The sequence below is a fragment of the Microtus oregoni genome, unplaced genomic scaffold (assembly GCF_018167655.1).
Source record: "Microtus oregoni isolate MIOR12 unplaced genomic scaffold, Mior012 000015F_ref0000493, whole genome shotgun sequence".
NCBI lineage: Eukaryota > Metazoa > Chordata > Mammalia > Rodentia > Cricetidae > Microtus > Microtus oregoni.
The window spans coordinates 5,038,049-5,057,019 of record NW_024543074.1 but is presented as its reverse complement, the minus strand read 5'-3'; the positions used below and the strand labels follow the sequence as shown (position 1 = coordinate 5,057,019).

The 18,971-nt window shown below is 38.5% G+C and overlaps 1 protein-coding gene across 1 annotated transcript in view; it reads right to left on the bottom strand.

Moving 5' to 3' along the window:
* Nucleotides 1–326: 326 nt before the first annotated feature.
* Utp18 (UTP18 small subunit processome component) overlaps nt 327–18,971 on the bottom strand; it is a 28,469-nt gene continuing 9,824 nt past the window's right edge. Inside the window, exons 6-14 of the mRNA XM_041664251.1 lie at nt 17,602–17,727; nt 17,332–17,506; nt 14,110–14,210; nt 13,478–13,568; nt 12,386–12,509; nt 3,778–3,952; nt 2,064–2,206; nt 1,155–1,194; nt 327–469 (exon numbers count right to left, since the gene is read on the bottom strand). Of these exons, the coding sequence (XP_041520185.1) occupies nt 1,170–1,194; nt 2,064–2,206; nt 3,778–3,952; nt 12,386–12,509; nt 13,478–13,568; nt 14,110–14,210; nt 17,332–17,506; nt 17,602–17,727 (960 nt within the window). The 3' untranslated portion in view covers nt 327–469; nt 1,155–1,169. The remainder of the gene's footprint in view (nt 470–1,154; nt 1,195–2,063; nt 2,207–3,777; nt 3,953–12,385; nt 12,510–13,477; nt 13,569–14,109; nt 14,211–17,331; nt 17,507–17,601; nt 17,728–18,971) is intronic.

The following is an 18,971-nucleotide window of genomic DNA, read 5'->3' as shown; positions in this document are numbered from 1 at the left end:
GGGGACGCAGCCCCGCCGCTCGTATTACTACAGAACTCCTTCAGCCAGTAGCCATTAAGATACCAGTCCACTTGGGCGTAGCCACTTATACTATAAAGCACGCACTTGTTCTCTTTCCCAGCTGCTGGATTCAGTTTCTGTTTCTCATTCGTGCAGAGGACTGTGATCTGTGAGTCTGCCCCTAAATAAATAATCCTTTATTATACTCAAGTCTGAGCTAGCGTGGGATCATATTTTAGCATCTATCTTCATTCAGTTTTAAAGGAAATGCATCTAAGTTGTATGTGTGTGTACGCACAGAGACTGGAAAGAATCATACACGCTTATTTTCAAACAAAAGTTATCATACATTTATTTATTAAGGTATTGCTGCTAATTTTAAGCATGAATTCCACAAGTTATTATCCATATATTATCTCATACACTGGGAAATTTCTGGGAAGATATACTGAGATGGGTTCAACTGGATCTGGAAAATAGAAAAAATTACACAGATGATTTATAACTGCTCATCAAAAGCAATGTGTACTATTGTTACAGTTTTGAGTGGCAAGATAGTTACAATGCATTCTTTTTCTGGTTAAACTGCTCAAGATTCTATCTTCTTTTCTAATTAAATCTTATCTGTAGCTTCTTCAGTACACATAATTCTAAGAAAGCCACACAGTCAATTATGGCAAAAGACAAATCGCAAATCTCAGTGTCAGGACCACCCCAAACATACTTTTTTAAATACTGGCCAGCAAAAATCTCTTTATGCAATAGGCCAAACCACTTAATAATAGCCCATGTCAAAGAATTTTAAAGCTCACACAAACTGTAACTCTGTTCATTCTTCTCTGATAGGCTTATTCTGTTTTGTAGGTTAAATGCTAGTAACTATAGTTCTGATGGCAATTACTGAATGCACTATTAGAAACATAACCTCAGAAGAGGAGGCAGACCACTGTGATTGGGATTAGTAAATTCCAATGAAGGTTCAGGTCATTTGACCAGCTCCTGATCTATTTGCACCCGACTCCCCTAAACTGAGGACATAGAGCTGACCTAGGAGCAAAGAAACAGAGCTAAGTTAGTATGGTACCTCTACCAAATGACATCAGTGGTACAACCCTAAAACCCATGGTATTTATTTTAAAAGAGAATTTTCTTACTTCAAAAAAAAATCTTTAGAAATCTGAGTAATGGTGCAACCTGAAAAAGAAAAGAACTTTTTAATTACCACAGAAAAGTTCAATCTGATCATGGGGCAGCACTCAGGTGACTGGGATGGGGGAGAATTCCAGTCATACTCAACATGCAGATGTGCTTAGATCCCTACATACATAACTGCTACGATGGCTCCAGAGGACTGACAAGATACCTCATCAGTCACACTAAATGAAAATGTTGTCAATCCAAGTAACTAGCACAACCAGGACAGTTTCATTCTAGAGCACAATGTGAAAAACAAGATGGCTTCTGGGGCTTAAAGAACTGTTCAGTTCTTAAAAAAAAAAAAAACCCAAATAGCTCTCAAAGAGCTACTCTTTTTAGTAAAGTCTGTACTTGATCCTAATCTGAAATGAGACTGACAAAATTACCCAAGTTATGTATATGTGTGTGTGTGTGTGTGTGTGTGTGTGTGTGTGTATATATATATATATATATATATATATCTCATTTTCCTTAGAAAGCAGTAGCAGTTAACTCACAGTCTACTATATACTCGTTTCATTACTATCTTAAAAACCAATTTTCATTCCTATTTTCCTTCAGCGTGCAGCATTCCCTGGAGCATGCACACACTAACACTGGGTTCTGTGCAGCACACAACCAACACAAGGAAAAGGACTGTCATGTCAGAGCACTCTCCCAGAAGATCCACCTGCCAACCTGTACCTTTTAGCAATGATGCAAATAAATTTTGCTTGTGACTATTTTAAAGACAAGTTGGGTAAAAAAAGAAACCTGGATAGATAATATAACTTTTGCTATCTTTGTGGCTCACACCCTTATTTATAGCTTCATTTTTCAAAAGCAGTTTATTATGTACCTGACTTCTAAACACAGATAATACCTACCTATACAACAGGGCCTTGCCTCGCTCATTCCCCAAGGCAAAGTATCCACCTCTGGGAGAAAAATCCATGGTTTGAACACGAGAAACAGCACTCTTTTTAAAAACCGGAAAGTTAGAAAATACTGTACAGGAAGGAAGATGAATCTGCAAGAGATTATAAAAATCCTTAAATTATAAAAACTAGGAACTACCTTTCTTAAATTTTTCATTTCATTCTATTCTAATATAAAACACACTCTGACTGTGCCATACTTGGAAGCACTGTTCCATAAATACAGCCAAGTAGTCCATAACAAGATGTGTGTGAGTGTGAGCAGTGTGCATGGAGGTCAGTCACTGCCTTGTACCTTCTTGCAGACAGTCTCTTACCCACAGATTCTCCTGCGCCCACTTCCCATCTCACACTTAAGAGTCTGGAATGACCAACTGAGCATGAAACCACCTAATCCCTGAGCACGAAACCAAGCAATTCCCAAGCACAAAACCCAGCTTGTTCAAACTCAGGGATTGAAATCTGACCAATTCCCACCCTGAAAATCTTCTCCCTGGAAGAACTCCACACCTAAGAAGTACTATATAAGCCCTGTGCTTATTCAGTTGGCAGCTGCCCTTTTCCACCCTGACAAAGAGGCAGCCACTCTCCTAGATTCCTCCCTCCCACTATATCTCTAGAAACAGTTTGGGTGAAGAACTTCTTTTGCCAGAGCAAAGCAGAATCATTTATGCCTAATATCTGGCTTTACTCTGGGCACCAAGAATTTAGCAAATGCTAGGCAGAGGATGTCCACATGAACCATCAACCAAACCTCTGGGTACTGAGTCTCTAATGAGTCTTATAGGTAGGAAATACTTGGTGTGGAGATATTACATGTATCCTGTGCAACTCTATATCGGGAAGGGACTCCCAGGCTGCTCCATGCTTTAAAGACAGGTACTAGATACTGTGTCTTTCCATTAAATCATCAAACCTGAGGGCGGCCTAAGGCATTCTTGACACAGGTATTCATAATCCCTGTCTAGCTATCTGAACTGTAGCACCTTATGTCAACTCAACTTACTTTCAAAATCTAAGAACTGCCTCTACTCCACTATAGGTACAGGCTTTTAGAAAATAATAAAAGGAACTATAGATAAATGAAGTGTTTTCCTTAAATATGCTCCTTAATCTATGTGCTAGACAAAAATCTCTGAAAATGAGGACCATATCTTAAGAAATGCTAACGATGGACAGCTCAGAATTTCTAATAAAACATATCTATGCAAAATCTGGTAGGCTACTCTGCAATAATGAAACAACCAACTCCAAAAGCGCCCAACTAATAATTTCTACATAACAGAACTGAAATGACTTAACTTTTTAGCATTTTTGTTGCTGTTGTTTTTGGCTTTTTAAGACAAGATTTTCATGAATACTAGTTTTCAACTCACGATGTAGCCAAGTATAACCTTGATTGTGGGCATGTGTCACCATCCCAGATTTGTTTTGGTGCTGGGGATTGAACTCAGGGCCTCACGTATTCTGGGCAAGTACTCTACCAACTAAGCCCCACCTCCAGCCCAGAAATCACTCTTTAAAATATTCCTTCATTGATGGACTGTGACTTAAAAAATATATATATATATATTCCAATACCACTCTCCTGTCCTCATTCACTGTTTCAACATGAAATTTTAAATTATCAAGATAAATGAGAGGGGGTAAAAGGAGTTATTACCAATCTGATAGCTTCTTTCATTTTTCTTGAAGCCACTGCCAAGATTTCTGTAGTGGGATTGAAGGTCAAGGAAGTGACACCAGTGACCAGGTTCATTATAGCTTTTATTGGCTTCGGGTTTGTTTGTTGGAGGCAAGAATCTTGACTGTATATGTTTACCACTCCACTTTTAGAACTGCAAAAAGAAAAAGAAATAAAACAGATTTAAAACAAAGTCTTCTCAACCTAGATGAACAAAAACTGGTATCTGTGGAAACAAACTGCAAGAAACCCAAAGACTGGAGAGTTCAAGGAAAGACAAAAGGTATTCTATCAGTGCAGCTTCAGTCTGGCTGAGCTCTTAACTCGGGCCGCTTTTCAATTGTAGGTCTAGCTACAAATGTGAAGAAAACACAGAATCTCCATTTTACTTTCTGATGATAAATCAAAAGTCTACTCCAAGCACTCTACTACCTGAGTGCTTGAGATGCAAGGCAAACTAAGAAACTAAGACAACCACTCTCCCACCGTTCTTACTGCCTAACTGTTTTTGCTGTTTTGTAGTACTGGGGACTGAATCTAAGGCCTCACATACATGCTAACCAAGTGTTTCTCCACCCCTTTTGATTTTAGCCCCCTAGGATAGTGTCTTACTATGTTGCCAGGCTAGCATTGAAGTCTGGACTCTCTCCAGTTTCAGTGACCTGAGTTTCTATCTGGGATTGAAAGCCAGCGCCAGCAGGTCTGGACATTGCCTAACATTCTAATATACGAAAGAAAACTGACATTGCCCACTGATAGCTGCTGCTTTTCTTTTTACAATAAACACCACCATTCCCTTCTGCCATTTCTAGCTCTTCTTTCTTTATTCTTTGAATGTATTTGTGGGAACTACAAAACTAGAGAACAAAGGTTTTAGTAAAACCAGTCACCTTAATTTGGCTTTCCTGGGAATATTCATTAGCTCATAGCCAAAGTTTAAGGTTATCTACTCAGAGTTTACATTAATGTTTACCAACAAAGAATTACACTTCTCTTAAAAGGCAAATTTTAAGGGCCTACCATTAGTCTATCACTAACAGAATTATTGATCGATGAGTACTTTAAATCAGCATGGCAGTTCATGCCTATGATTCTAGCAATCAAAAGGCTCAGATAGAGAAGCTATCATTAATTCAAGGCCACTCTGTGCTAACTTATTTTTTTTTGGGGGGGGGGCGGCTTCAAGACAGGGTTTCTCTGTGTAACAACTCTGGCTGTACTAGAACTTGCATTTGTAGACCAGACTCAAACTCAGAAATATCCACCTGCCTCTGCCTCCTAACTGCTGGGATTAAAGGCATGTGCCACCACCATCCGGCTGCTACTTAGTAAATTTAAGCCAGCGTAAAACACAATGTGAGCAACTGTTGAAACACAAAACAAAATAAAACAAATGCTGTCTCAATGATCAGATGTTCTAAGGCTATGTGCATTGAGAATAAGACGCATAAAGATGGAAGTGGGGGTACACATTTATAATCTCAACACTCAAGAAGCTGACACAGGAGTCAAAGCTAGCCAAAGTGTGGTGGTCTGAATAGGAATGGCCCCCACAGATTCATATGTTTGAAGGCTTGGCCCACAGCAAGCGGCACTATTAGGAGCTGTAGCCTTATTGGAGTAGGTGTGACCTTGTTGGAAGAAGTGTTTCACTGTGGGAGTGGGCTTTGAGGTCTCCTTTGCTAAGCTCAGTCTGACTTACAGTTGCTTCTGCTACCTGCAGTCAAGATGTAGAACTCTCAACTCCTTCTCCAGTACCATACCTACCTGCTCTCTGCTATGTCCCACCATGATAATAATGGACTAAGCCAATGAAACTGTAAGCTAACCCCAAAGAAATGTTTTCCTTTCTAAGAGCTGCTGTGATCATGGTATCTCTTCACAGCAAAAGAACCCTGACTAAGACACCAGAGCTATTATAAGACTCCATCTTTCTTCTCCTCCATGCCCAAAAGGCAAAACAAATTAAACATGGTACAAATAATCCACCGATAACTTAAACTGGTCCTAGTGGCTTCTGGCACTAACAACAAGCAATCACAAAACTGAAGTAGGTGTGGTGTTCCATGCCTATCATTCCAGCACTTGGGAGGTAGAAGCAGAGGGAACCAGACTGCAGTTAGTCATCTCAGTTGGCAATAGAAGTCTAAAGCCAGACTGGGATACATGAGATTCTGTCTCAAGAAAATTAAACAAAGAAACAAAACTAAAATAAAGGCATGTGTTACAGACAAAACGTTAAAATGTCCAGGATACAATAGGTAATGTCATGCCAAAACCAAGTATTTATTATAACATGGATACAAAAAATATCAACCAGTACTGCTGGAAGTCTTTCTCCAGATGGGTTCAATGACCTAAGACGAATGTGTGAAGTTGGTGCCAAGAAGACACCATGACCACCGTTTGTTGAAACAAGTTGCCCCTGAATACCCTGGGCTGTTTTTAACAGTTTCAATGGTTTGCACAGTTTTTACTTCCTAAATTTCTAAAAATTGTAGGGATAAGTCCCGCCCCTTAGGGGGCGTGTTCGCCTCGGGCTAATGTCTGCCTATAAATTTGGCGAGAGTGCTCCGAGCTGTCTCTTCTGCTTTCCTGGTCTCCGCGGGAAAGGTGGTTCTGTAAGTCTATTTCTACATTAAAACTATATATATTTTTACAATCTGTCTGCACTCGTTTACGCCGCTACATTATATATATGTATGTCTATGTATGTCTATATGATTAATGTTTAAGTTTTTCACAATGAACAATGAGTTTTTCCTGAAGTGACATTTGAAGTTTCCAGGAAGAAGATGGGGCCCCACAACAACAACTCTACCTGGTTGATATGACGTCATGATACTGATAGCGCTACTACAAGACCTGTTTTGGATACCAGCTGCACAAGATGATCCCAACTTGGTTAGCTGAAATGGTGTACATCTTGTACAACATTCTGGCCAGACCTCCACAAAATACTCAGAGACTATTTGCAATTTTAAAAGACATTGATCTTGAAATTTAACCATCATTTTACTTTCACAGGATCCCCCAGAAAGAACGTCGCCCTCATGACAGCTGGAAGTAATTCTAGAGGACGACGTCCCCTCTCCCAGTAAAATTTACCCCTGGGTTTAGGGACATCATTTAGGGGTTGGGAGGTTGGGGGAGGAATTTTATAAGCTCAGGGATCATTTTGAAAAAAAAAAAAAAAAGAGGGAATGATAGGATAATAGATTTATAATTGTGAGTTACTGCTTTTAGACAAATATATTGGTATAGATTCTTGTATATTGATACAAAGTTAAATTATATTGACTATTGTATACATGCATGTTTCTATCTCTGTTTAAAACATTTTTTATGTATTGACATATATTGTATTGATAAATATATATTGTATATATTTACCATATTGCAGTATACATTTCTACCTCTGATTAAGATACTTATATAATGTTTGTGTACTGATATATATTTACCATATTGCAATGTATATTTGTACAGTGTTTATATTTGGAGGTCATTATCCTCATTTGTTACACAGTTGTTTATTGTCTTAGTCTTTAAGTTAGATAGATATTGAGAATTATAGAGATAAATAGTCATCTAAGTTTGTCATTTATAATTAGACTAATCAGGTTCTTTAGATATATAGAGATTATACTCAGTATAGATAGATAATCTTCGACCTCTTCAAAGAGCTGTAGAAAATGGCCTTTAATCTAACTCAGAGTTTCGTGATAGTGAGACACAATTGCTCCTGGCAACACCGCTCTATTCCCGAGAAAATGTTGAGCACCAAAGACACTCCATCTGGAGCCTTTCTATTTGGCAGAACTGGCCTTTGGACAAAGAAATGCCCATACCGCAACCACTGACACAGATACAGAGCGTGCATCAATGGATAAAACAGGACTGTCATATCCTGCCAAGACAGGGTAAGATAGTTTTGAAAAGTTCCTTGCCTTTAATAATGGTATGTCAGTTATGTTAGGCCTTAGCCAAAATTGGTTGACTCAACATTGCAAACGAGACTTTGGGTGATTGCCCAGGTAGTCAGTTGTCTCTGTCAATTGTTGCACATTTTGGATATATCTCGTTTGTTGAGTAGTGTTTATTCCCTTCTCAGATCTTTGACTGAGTTGAAGATTATATAATTGTAATTACTCTTTACATTATTTGGACTCCTTGAGATAGAATGTTTAGCAAAGCTTTTGTTCTCAATATTGTTTGTTATATTTATTATTTGTTGTTATTGTATGTAGTTGTATTTGGTTTAGTTCTGTCTTATTTAGACAAAAAGGGGAGATGTAGGGATAAGTCCCGCCCCTTAGGGGGCGTGCTCGCCTCGGGCTAATGTCTGCCTATAAATTTGGCGAGAGTGCTCCGAGCTGTCTCTTCTGCTTTCCTGGTCTCTGCGGGAAAGGTGGTTCTGTAAGTCTATTTCTACATTAAAACTATATATATTTTTACAATCTGTCTGCATTCATTTATGCCGCTACAAAAAATGATTACAATATTTACAAGATTGTTCCTTACTTCTTCCCCTTTCTGTCCCCCAACTTTCCCATCGGTAGCCATTACCTTTTTTATCTGTATCTCTACTTTTAGAAGCATAAGCAGTCTTGTAAGCAACAAAGGAAGTTTCCTAACCAGGCGCTCCTACAGGTAGAACAGTGTGCCCAGTCGGCAGCATATGTGGTTACAGCATTATGAAGGTCAGACAGTTTTGTCTCTTGTGGTTTATATTTACATCTGGTAGGGTCTGGGTTCTCACAATCAACTCACCAAACTGGATCAACCAATTCTACATTCTGCACTACTCTATCTCCTCTGGGGATATACCAAGTTTTTCCATTTATCCTTTAGTCAACATAACTTGGAAACTTACTCTTAGTAGTTGGCACTGTTCATCCCTTGTCCTTACGTTCATCTAGCTTAACTTCTTATGGTATTGGTACAGTTATTAGAAATGAGGGAAATGTGGATTTCTATGATTCTGCTTCATTCCCTGTTCCTAGACTGTTCCTATTAACTTCTCGTATATATTTACAAATATTTCGCAAAGACTCTAGTGGTTAAAATCATTCTTTCCAAAAAGTTATGCAAATATGCAATATTAAACTTCATAACCTACTGTGACCCAGTCAGGCCAGCAGTGTGAAATCAAGATCATACCCAGAATGATGCAACAAACTGTCCACAAGTTTTTGCCAAGTGGGTCAGAGTCTCCAGGGCCTTGCCACAAGGAGAGTCATTCATGCTATTCTCGGGTCTTGTTCCCCAAAGAACTCACATGGCTCCCACCATAGAACCAGTATCAAGATAAATCAGATGCTAAAAGTGTGTGACAAGAATTTTAAAAAGGGCATAATGATCCAACGTTTCAAAGCGCCTCTGTTGCAGTTTCCTGGGTTCTATTTCTAGAACATCTTCAAGGCTGCTGCAGCATGAGATAAACAAGGCACAAAAAAAAAAAAAAAAAAAAAAATCCCAGTCAGGACTTGACCAGGAAATGCTATAGGATAACCCTTCTGTACGCTGTGAATATATGTTACTCTCACTGGTTGATAATAAAAAGCTGCTTTTGCCTATAGCAAGGCAGAACACAGCTAGGCGGGAAAGCCAAACTGAATACAGGGAAAAGGGTAGACTCAAGAGAACTGCCCAAGAAACAAGATGCCAACATTCTGGTAAAAGCCACAGCCACATGGCAATACTCAAACTAATATAAATGGGTTAAATTTGAATGTAGGAGCTAGTTAATAAGCCTAAACTATAGGCCAAACGTTCTATAATTAATATTAAGCCTCTGAGTGATTATATAGAAGCTGTTTCAGGAAGAGGGAGAGCCAGAGAAACCAATCACAAATATAATAGTGCATGGCTGCAGTCTCAGCTACCTAGGATAGGAAGATAACATGAGCCTGAGACCAGCCTGAGCAAACAGTGCCCAAAAAGTCAACTGTGGGAGCATACATCTATCCCAAATCTCAAGAACAAGAGACAGGAGGCTCTCAAGCTTGAAGCCAGCCTGCATCAGAAAGTAAGAACCTGTCTCTTTAAAAAAGCTAAGATACAACCAGACCCACCCTAGCTACATACATCAAACAGACCCTCAAACAAATAAACACAAATACCAAAGATTTAACTCTACCAAGTCCTCTCATTCCCAGTTCTTTCAGTCACCTTTCTCTGCTGTCCCCAAGGCTGATTCCAATTTATCTCTACTATCTCACTTATCTTACTCCTATAGATACCCACTACCCCCTCCAAACAACCTTTGTATTCATTATAAGCTAATCATGACTAAGGTCAACAAATCACCTGATAGAAAACTGAGTAGAGAGTGGAAACAAATGAAACTTGGTGATGTACACTTGCAATACCAACACTCAGGTGGTGGAGGCAAGAGGATCAAGAATAGAAGGTCAACCTCAACTAGCAAGTATAAGAGTAACCTGGGATACCTGAGAATTTATCTCAAATCACCCTTTAATCCCAGCACTTGGAAGGCAGAGGTAGGTAGATCTCTGTGAGTTCAAGGCAACCTGGTCTACAGAGTGAGTTCCAGGACAGCCAGGGTTACACAGAGAAATCCTATCTCGAAAAACCAAAACAACAACAAAAATCCTTTAGATCTGCTTTGTTTCCACCTCACAAATGCTGAGATTACAGGTATATGCCATATCACGCCGGTTTCCAAAGTTATTCAGATGACAATGGAAAGTAAAAGGTCTATCTTTATAGTATCCTTAGCTATTCTATCACAGCAAAGTTGTAAACAGAAAGCAGGCTCTTTATGAAAACAAGAACTAAATTGAATTGACAGATACTAATAGGAGTTCTGAGATCAAAGGAATCAAATGCTGCAGCAGAGACCAGAGAAGGTAACAGGCAGTCACGATTCTAGCTTCTCCATGCTCTACCCTGAGTCTACAACACTACCTATCAGGTGATATCAGGAATTCTAACAAGGGTTAAATTTTTTCTTAACAGATTTAACTATAATATAGAAATGATCTCTGGTCAACAATATGAGAACAGCAATAAAAATGAGTTTAAATTTCTAGTATTAGTTTTTTTTTTCCTCAGACCCTTCAAAGGGGACTAATAAAAAGTGAAATAGAGAGAGACAAGGACCACAAAAATCCTAACTGCTCTGACTTCACCAATTTGAAACAAGGTCATTTTTGTACACTTAACCTTGCCTGACACAGAGGAAGAGCTGTTCTACTTACAATTACTTGTATCAGACACTGTCTTAATGATCTGCTAATCAGGCGCTGTTTCTAAATGTGTATTACTTTGGTAAAGCTTATCTTGTGCTGAAATGCATCTCTCTACAGGTATGGCAAGTGCTGTCAGGCAACAAAGGAAAGGCAGCCTTCATGAGGCAATCAGACTAAGAACTGCCTGTCAGTACCCTACCACCTAAAGAACACAGTTGCTCCAGTGTCTCCAGCTCAGTTCTACTGTCTTTCCAGCCCCAAACTTGCTGGGGGCATTTATAAGCAGTTTCCAATGTTAATGCTGAAGTATAACACATTTCCGAACAGCTAGGCCCCTTAACTACCTACTTCAAGGAATACCTAACTGTAATTTCCTTACAGCTTAATTGTACTTGGTCTAAGGTCAAACAGACAACTTCTTGAACTAACAGAATTACAGATGTAAATAAGATCTTAGATTAGAACAACCACTAACTGTGCAATTCCTCCTCCTTCCACCCACATATTTAAGATCAGATAAGGAGATAAGCATCATCGTTTCCCAAATATAAGCCATTTTTCTACTAATAGCCCAGTAACATGTTTTGTGAAATATTAAGTGCCTACTGCGACAGTCTAAGTAAGACCCCCCCCACACACGCACAGGTTCATATATTTGAATGCTTAGTCATCAAGGACTAAGTACACTACTTGAAAAGGATTAGAAAGTGTTGCCTTGTACTTGTGGCCTTCTTGGAGGAAGTGGGTCACTGGGGGTGGCCCTTTTGAGTTCAAAAGCCCAAGCCTGGTCCAATGTGTCTACCTTCCTGCTGCTGCCTGTGGATCCAGATGTAGAACTCTCAGCTATTACTCCAGCACCATGTTTGCCTGCATGCCACCATGATAATGGACTAAATTTCTGAAACTATAAGCAAGCCCCAATTTTATGCTTTCTTTTTATGAGTTGCTATAGTCACGGTCTCTTCACAGCAAAAGAATGGTGGCTAAGGCACCTACCATACTAACAAATGATATTTCCAAGTAATATCCTTTTGACTATACACCTAGCTACAGGACTTAAGAGATTTAAGTCTAAAGTTGAATTATTGTTATCTCCTCATCAATGGCAAGAAGCTAAATACACTAAGATAGAAATCTGACCATGGTCTAATGAGTATTCTAAACTTAGGAAAATATACAATGATTTAAGGTAGTCTAGTTTCTTCTTTGCTAAAAAGCAGACAAACTACCATTATTAATAACTAATGATGCATCAAAACAACTTTACAAATCAAAACGCTCAGGTGGGTTTACTGATTTCATATTTCTAAGATGTCAGTAAAGCCATGTACCATCTAGAGTATTTAACTGCTAAACATTTTCTCACTCACCCACAAGCCACATACTGCCCATTCTTTGACGCAGCAATGCTTAATCCATATAAACTGCCTTCATCAAGGAATCTGTTAATGCATTTCCTCGAATTCACATCCCACACATAAACTTCTCCATTCTCTGAAAGTAAAAGAAAGATTCAGCTAATCTTCCTTTAAAAAGCAAGCAGACTTAGCACTTTTAGCCACTCATTAATAGCACAAGGAACACTCTTTACAGAAAACTAAAAGCATTTCAAATATATACAAAAGTGCAGTCATTCAAAAACAAAAGTGTACCCTTAGGTTTAAAGTAAAAAGAAAAAAAAAATCACATATTTGAGTTGAACTTTAAGTAAAAGGTGCTATATTTCACTAAAATAAATTACTGGAGCAAATACATGAAAAGGAAAAAAATACCAACAAGCATAAGGGTACCTAGTATATAAGGCCAGACAATGTAGATAAGCCAACTTTTAATGACGATGGTGGAGAGTAAATGAGCCGATCCACACCACAAAAAGTTTATAATTTAACTAAGAAGTTATATGCAGTTTGTTTCAAGTCATTTACAAATTATGGATATTAAGGAAACCAATGAGCACATATTAAGGCAAGATAAAAGATATTACAGAGACCACAAATATTTCCAAGATGCAAATAGCCATCTAATTTCCAAAACTGATCAATCCTTTTTCTTGTTCCTACAGCATCTTCTCATCCTACTGTACCTATAATATCATCTCATTAACCTCAAAGATGGCTCCTCACTCCCTCTCATCCTTTCCTTTTCTGTAGATAATGTTCCAAAGTTTGCCCTTCTTCCTATAATCTTATGCTCCCAAAGAGAATTCTGTGAAACTCTTAACTATCTCCTTGAAAATTGTCCCACACTGGAGTAAGGACAACTGGAGCAAACATGTTAACACTGCATATCAGACTGTTAACCCTTCGCTGTTATTAGTTCGTAACCAGCCTGGCAAATGTCAGAAAATAAGTATTAAATATATCTATATATATGATTTTCTTAATAAAACAGTAAGAAAAAAACAAAGCAGGTTTTGGTATTTTTTTAAATAAAATCTGAAACAGAAATATATCCAAACTTACCAGAAGAAGTATATATCTTCTTACTATCAGAAGAGAATGTGGATGCTGCAATTCTTCCATTAATCTTCATGCTACCAATCAATTCTTTGGTCTAAGAGTAATTATTTACTAGATGTTAGAAGACTGTTATCTATCTTCCAGGAAGTATTTGACTCTAAGTTTTGTTTATTAATTTTAATCTTATGTGTATAGTTCTTTTGTCTGCATAGATGTCTGTGCACAGTTGTGCCTGTTGCCCACAGAAGCCAGAAGAGGACAACGAATCCTCTGGAATTAGAGTTACAGATGATTGCAAACCAACATGTGAGTGCTGGAAACGGAACCCAGGATCTCTGGAAGAGCAGCCAATGCTCTTAACCCTGAGCCATCACTCCATCCCTGACTCTACTTTTCTCATTGTCAAAAGTTTTCCCCCAACTTCCCAAAACTCCCAATATATCCTAGTGCAAGCCTTTGATCCTATTACTCTGGAGACACAGATAAGTGGAGTTGGAGGCCAGCCAGCGCTATATAGCAAAACCTTGTCTCAAACAAAAAAAATAACAAAACGAAAAGAACATGCTGAGTTCAAGACTATCCTTAAACCTAACCTTAATACCTAATGGAAGAATAAGAAGCAATTAATGTTTCACCTTCATTGACAGCAAATGAGAAAACCCAGCAATGCCACTTATGAGCAGGAACGATCCATCTGGAGAGACTTCAAATCGCTTCACTATTTTCTCTTTCATACCTAAGAAAAGAGATGAAAAAATAGATTAAATGACTTTTAAGAAGTCTACCCAAATAAACCTGATTGCATATAACATCAAAAAGAACCCAAACATTCTTTTCAAAATGGTTGGCAAACTTTATCTTAGTTAGTTAGCATTCAACAGTTCAGGTCTCTAAACAGTTAACAAACCAACTCATTGTAAATGTAAGCAGTAATACCCTAAAAGGACGACTGCAGTTTGCTACACAGCTCGTTAATGGAAAGGAAACCCACTGCCATTAGAAATGGCCAAACTATCTGGTTGCCACCTATGATGAATGGTAAAATAATCTTTAATTTTGTACTTTAAAAGCACAAGTTCCTTACTTTCAAGTATCTTTAACAATTGATTAGGTCCTCATGGTGTAATTCAGAGTCTCCTAACCCATTTAAAAAGGACATATCCTTTCATATTGATCCTACCAGAATGCTAAGAGCCAAGTTTTTCATTATAAGGTGATCTAACAGAAAGGACACATAAAAATGGTATAAATGGCTGACTAAAGCGGGGAGATGACCAGGAGGAAGGAGCAGAACAGACTTCCCACTATCTATCATTCATTTGTAGATGGGGGGGGGCGGGGGGGAGTCACGTCCAAGATAGCCTTTATCTCAGTAAGTAGCCAAGAATGACTCTGATATGACCCTCAAGTGCAGAAATTATAGGCATGGATCACCACACCAAGCTATATGCTGGATTTCTAGCTATACCATGCAAACATAATGCCTAGACCAAAAAAAAAAAAAATTGATTCAAGCAGCTAAAGTACAACTACTGATTAGAACAAAAAGATTTTTAAAATTTTTTAATGTAGTAAAAAGCTTTTACACACAAGAAAGTGCTGGCTGAGGCTCCTTTGGACCACTTCTAACTGATTATGTTATAAGCCCTGAGAGGTTAATGGAAAATAAAATCTGAATCAATTGTTTTCATTTTCCAAACAAGCATTTATGACAAGAGTCTACATACAAAAGCTTAGATATCCTAATAAGAAATTTCCCACCTTAATGAAATATCCTAAATTTCTTGAGCTTATTGAATTAGTATTTTCAAAGGGCTGGGGATATAACTCAGTGGTAAAGTGCCTGCCTGGCAGAATCAAAATGATGGGTTAAATCCTCAGCATAGCAAATCAATTTCTCAAGTATGGTACAGCTGTTTCCTTTTGCTTTCTCCTTCAATCCTGAGTCATAAAGACAGAACTCAGGCAATCAGACTGGGGCAGCAAGGGGCACCTTTACCTGCTAAGCAATCTCATAGGGCCTGCTTTGTTTCTTTCGTTTTTATTTTTAATGTGTATAAGAGTTTTACCTACATGTATGTTTGTGCACCATGTGTATGGAGTGCCCTTACAGGCCAGGAAAGGGAGCTGGAACTGGGCTTACAGATGGTTTTGAGCTGTGGGTACTAGAAACTTTCAAAAGTTTTCTGTTTCAATATAAGTTGGTTTAGGCTTTTCAACAAAGAGCATCCACTGACTAGGAAATGCACTTGAGGCAGAAACAGATTCGGTTCTACAAAATCCAAACCACAACTTAAAAAGACTCCTCCCTGCTGGGACTTCACAAAGAACCAACTTGGAAAGGAAAAGTAAAGGTGTCAGGAAAGGAGACAGAACTGACTCGAAACACTGAACATAAACATAAGTATCTCTAGTTTGTGCGTAGTCACTGCCACCCATTAACAGGAATACAGACACACAAAAAGAACAATAGCAAGACTGCCACTGACCTATATACTATGCCAACACATTGGCCCAAGATGTATGTTAACCCAGCCAACATCATTACAATGGCTTTGGTTTCCCAAAGAAATCATGAAAGTCTCACCTAGCATGAGCAGGAGAATACAGAGAAAAAAAATAAGAGGGTAGGTAAATAAAGCACCTGATGAAAACAATCAACTTTGGTTTTGCCTAGTTTGTTCTTTAAAATGCTTTACATAAGTACTTCTCAAAGTGTTTTGTATCAAGTATAAATCACCACTTAAAATAAACATTAGAATTAAAGTATCTGATGGCCTATCTATCAGAGAAGTGAAACAACTTATCCAAGGAAGTAGAAGCCAGGTCTTCTATATCCCCAGCTAATGTTCCTTCTACCACCTCACCTACTAACATTAAAAGCAAGTATTGGGGTCAGGATGGAGTGAAGAGATGATGACCCAGCTTCAGTTCCCAGCACCCATATGGCGGCTCATAACCATCTGTAACTCCAGTTTCAGGGAATCAGACACCCTATTCTAGCATCTGCAGCTACCAGGCTATACATGTGGTGTGCAGAGAAGAAAATGTCAATAAACATAAAGGAAAGAAGGGAAGAAAGGGTGGATTTAACTTTAAATAAACAGGAGGGGCTAGAGAGGTTGTTCAGCAGTTAAGAGCACTTGTTCTTGCAGAAGATCCAAGTTCAATTCCCAGCACCTAGTGGAGGAATACAACCATCTATATCACTCCAGGGAATCCAACATCTTCTGACCTCTGCAGGAACCAGGTATGTAAAAAGTGCAAGGCATATAGGCAGGCAAAACTCACATATGTATAAAACAAAAACAATCTTAAAAAATGTTTAAATAAAGTATCAGGGTCTAGGGTTTAGCCCAACAATAAAATCCTAGCCTATAGGCAAAAAAGCCTAGGTTTGGCCTCCAACACACAAAAAATATAAATAACAAAGAAAGAAAGAAAAACCAATTAACAAGGACAAATAGAGCCAAGCAATAGCATCTGTGGTCTAGAAGAAATGTATACTTATAAATTATGAACCTATTCTAAGTGCTTAAAGAGTCACTTCACTAGCTTCATTCAAGTTTATTTCCTCAACACAAGACAATTATAAAATACTATTAACTGAACAAACTCTTACTTTTAAAAATACTGTCAACAGTGTGATGGCATGCTGGATGTGTTGGTACATGCCTTAATCCCAGGATTTGGGAGGCAGAGGGCAGATGAATCTGTGAATCTGAGGGCAATCAGGGAGAGAGACCCTGTGTGTGCACATCTGGGATTAAAAGTAGTAGTTATAAATAGTGGTAAATACAGGCTGAAAGAAGGTGTAAAATAAGGATGATCGATGCTGTGTTCAATAGAAATCTTACCTCTCACTTGATGTACAGGAACTAACTTTCCAGCTAGCATATCATAGACATAAAGAACCTTGCTGTGCACACTTGTGGCTAAAAGCTCTTCTCCATTAGCACTGAAACAAGCCTTAAAGATTGGAAACTTTTCCAAATAGATGCTCTGGATTTTCGGGTTTGTTTTGCCATCTACCTATAAGAAAGTACAAATGTTTTCTTTATTTCCACAGACCCTGTATTCTGATACTGAACACTTTCCACTACAAAACTTAATTTAGAAATTCATACCTGAAATAGTGAGATAGCATTATCTACCCCAGAGACCATCACCACCTGTGCACCAGGATGGAACTGCACTGATGAGATCCGAGCAGTGGTAGGCCGTTCAGCATTGGCAGGACGGCAGTTCTTCATCTGTGGAAATACAAAGTTGGAATTTTATCAAGTCAACTGGGTTAGCATTGTTTTTAGTAAAGGTTCTCAACTTGTGAGTCATGACCCTTTTGGGGCAAACCACTCTGATGGGGTTGCATACCAGATATCCTGCATATCGGGTATTTACATTACAATTCATAACAGAAGCAAAATTACAGTTATGAAGTATCAAGAAAATAATTTTAAGGTGGGGGTCACCACAACACAAGTAACTGAATTAAGGGGTCACAGCATTAGGAAGGTTGAGATCCAATTTTATAGAAAGAAGGAAAAAAACATTGTTTATAATGCAAAACCAAAGAGTGCTCAGGACCATGGGTCTGGTACCTGTTAGCGAGTCAACTTTACTACACAAGAATTCATCTGCACCATCTCTGAAGTGAAAGATTAAGTCATTTAGGTCCTTTTGTTAAGCTCTGAACATGAAATGTCCTCCACGGGCTCATGCATTGAAGACTAAATCCAAAGCAGTTAGTGGGGTAATTTTGAAAGGGGCTGGAAACTTTGGAGGAGAGGCCTAACTTCAGAGAAGGTCACTGGGGGAATGTCCCTGAGAATATGCTATTCCCTGACCTCCTAGGCCTCCTCTCTTCTGCTTCCTGGGCACTGGGAGGTAACCAACTTAACTCCTCTATGCCTTGAACATGAGAAACATGCCAGCAGACCATGGACTCAAGTCCTGAGAGTCAAACATGGTGATGCACACCTTTGATCCCAGCAGAAGCAAGTGATCACTGAGTTTGAGGCCAGCCTGGTTTAGAGAGGTAACATTAGAACAGCCAGGGCTACACAGGGCAACACTATTGGGGGGTAAAGGGGGAGAACAAGGAAAAAATAAGTCTGAAACTAAATCAAAGTAAATCTTTCTTCTTTATAAGATGTTCTGTCATATATTCTGTCATAGCACTCAATAGTCTGATACACCTTTCTACAAGTGAAGTCTAAACTTACTAAGCATTTTTTGAGTACTAGTATGTAGTAGTGTCCCAAAGATGTATCAATTTTGGCTTAGAGACTGGCACTTAAAAGAGAAATTTTACTTAAAATGCCCGTTTTGATATAAGTGCAACAGGCTCTATGTTACTGTCTAGACAGTCTACAGTCCATAATGACTACTATCTTCCCCTTACGACACAGGTGGCTAGTTTAAAATGATGGTGATCTACTACATCACTTGAACTATTCTAGCTGTTGCTTTTATTTTTATAGGTATATACACAAAC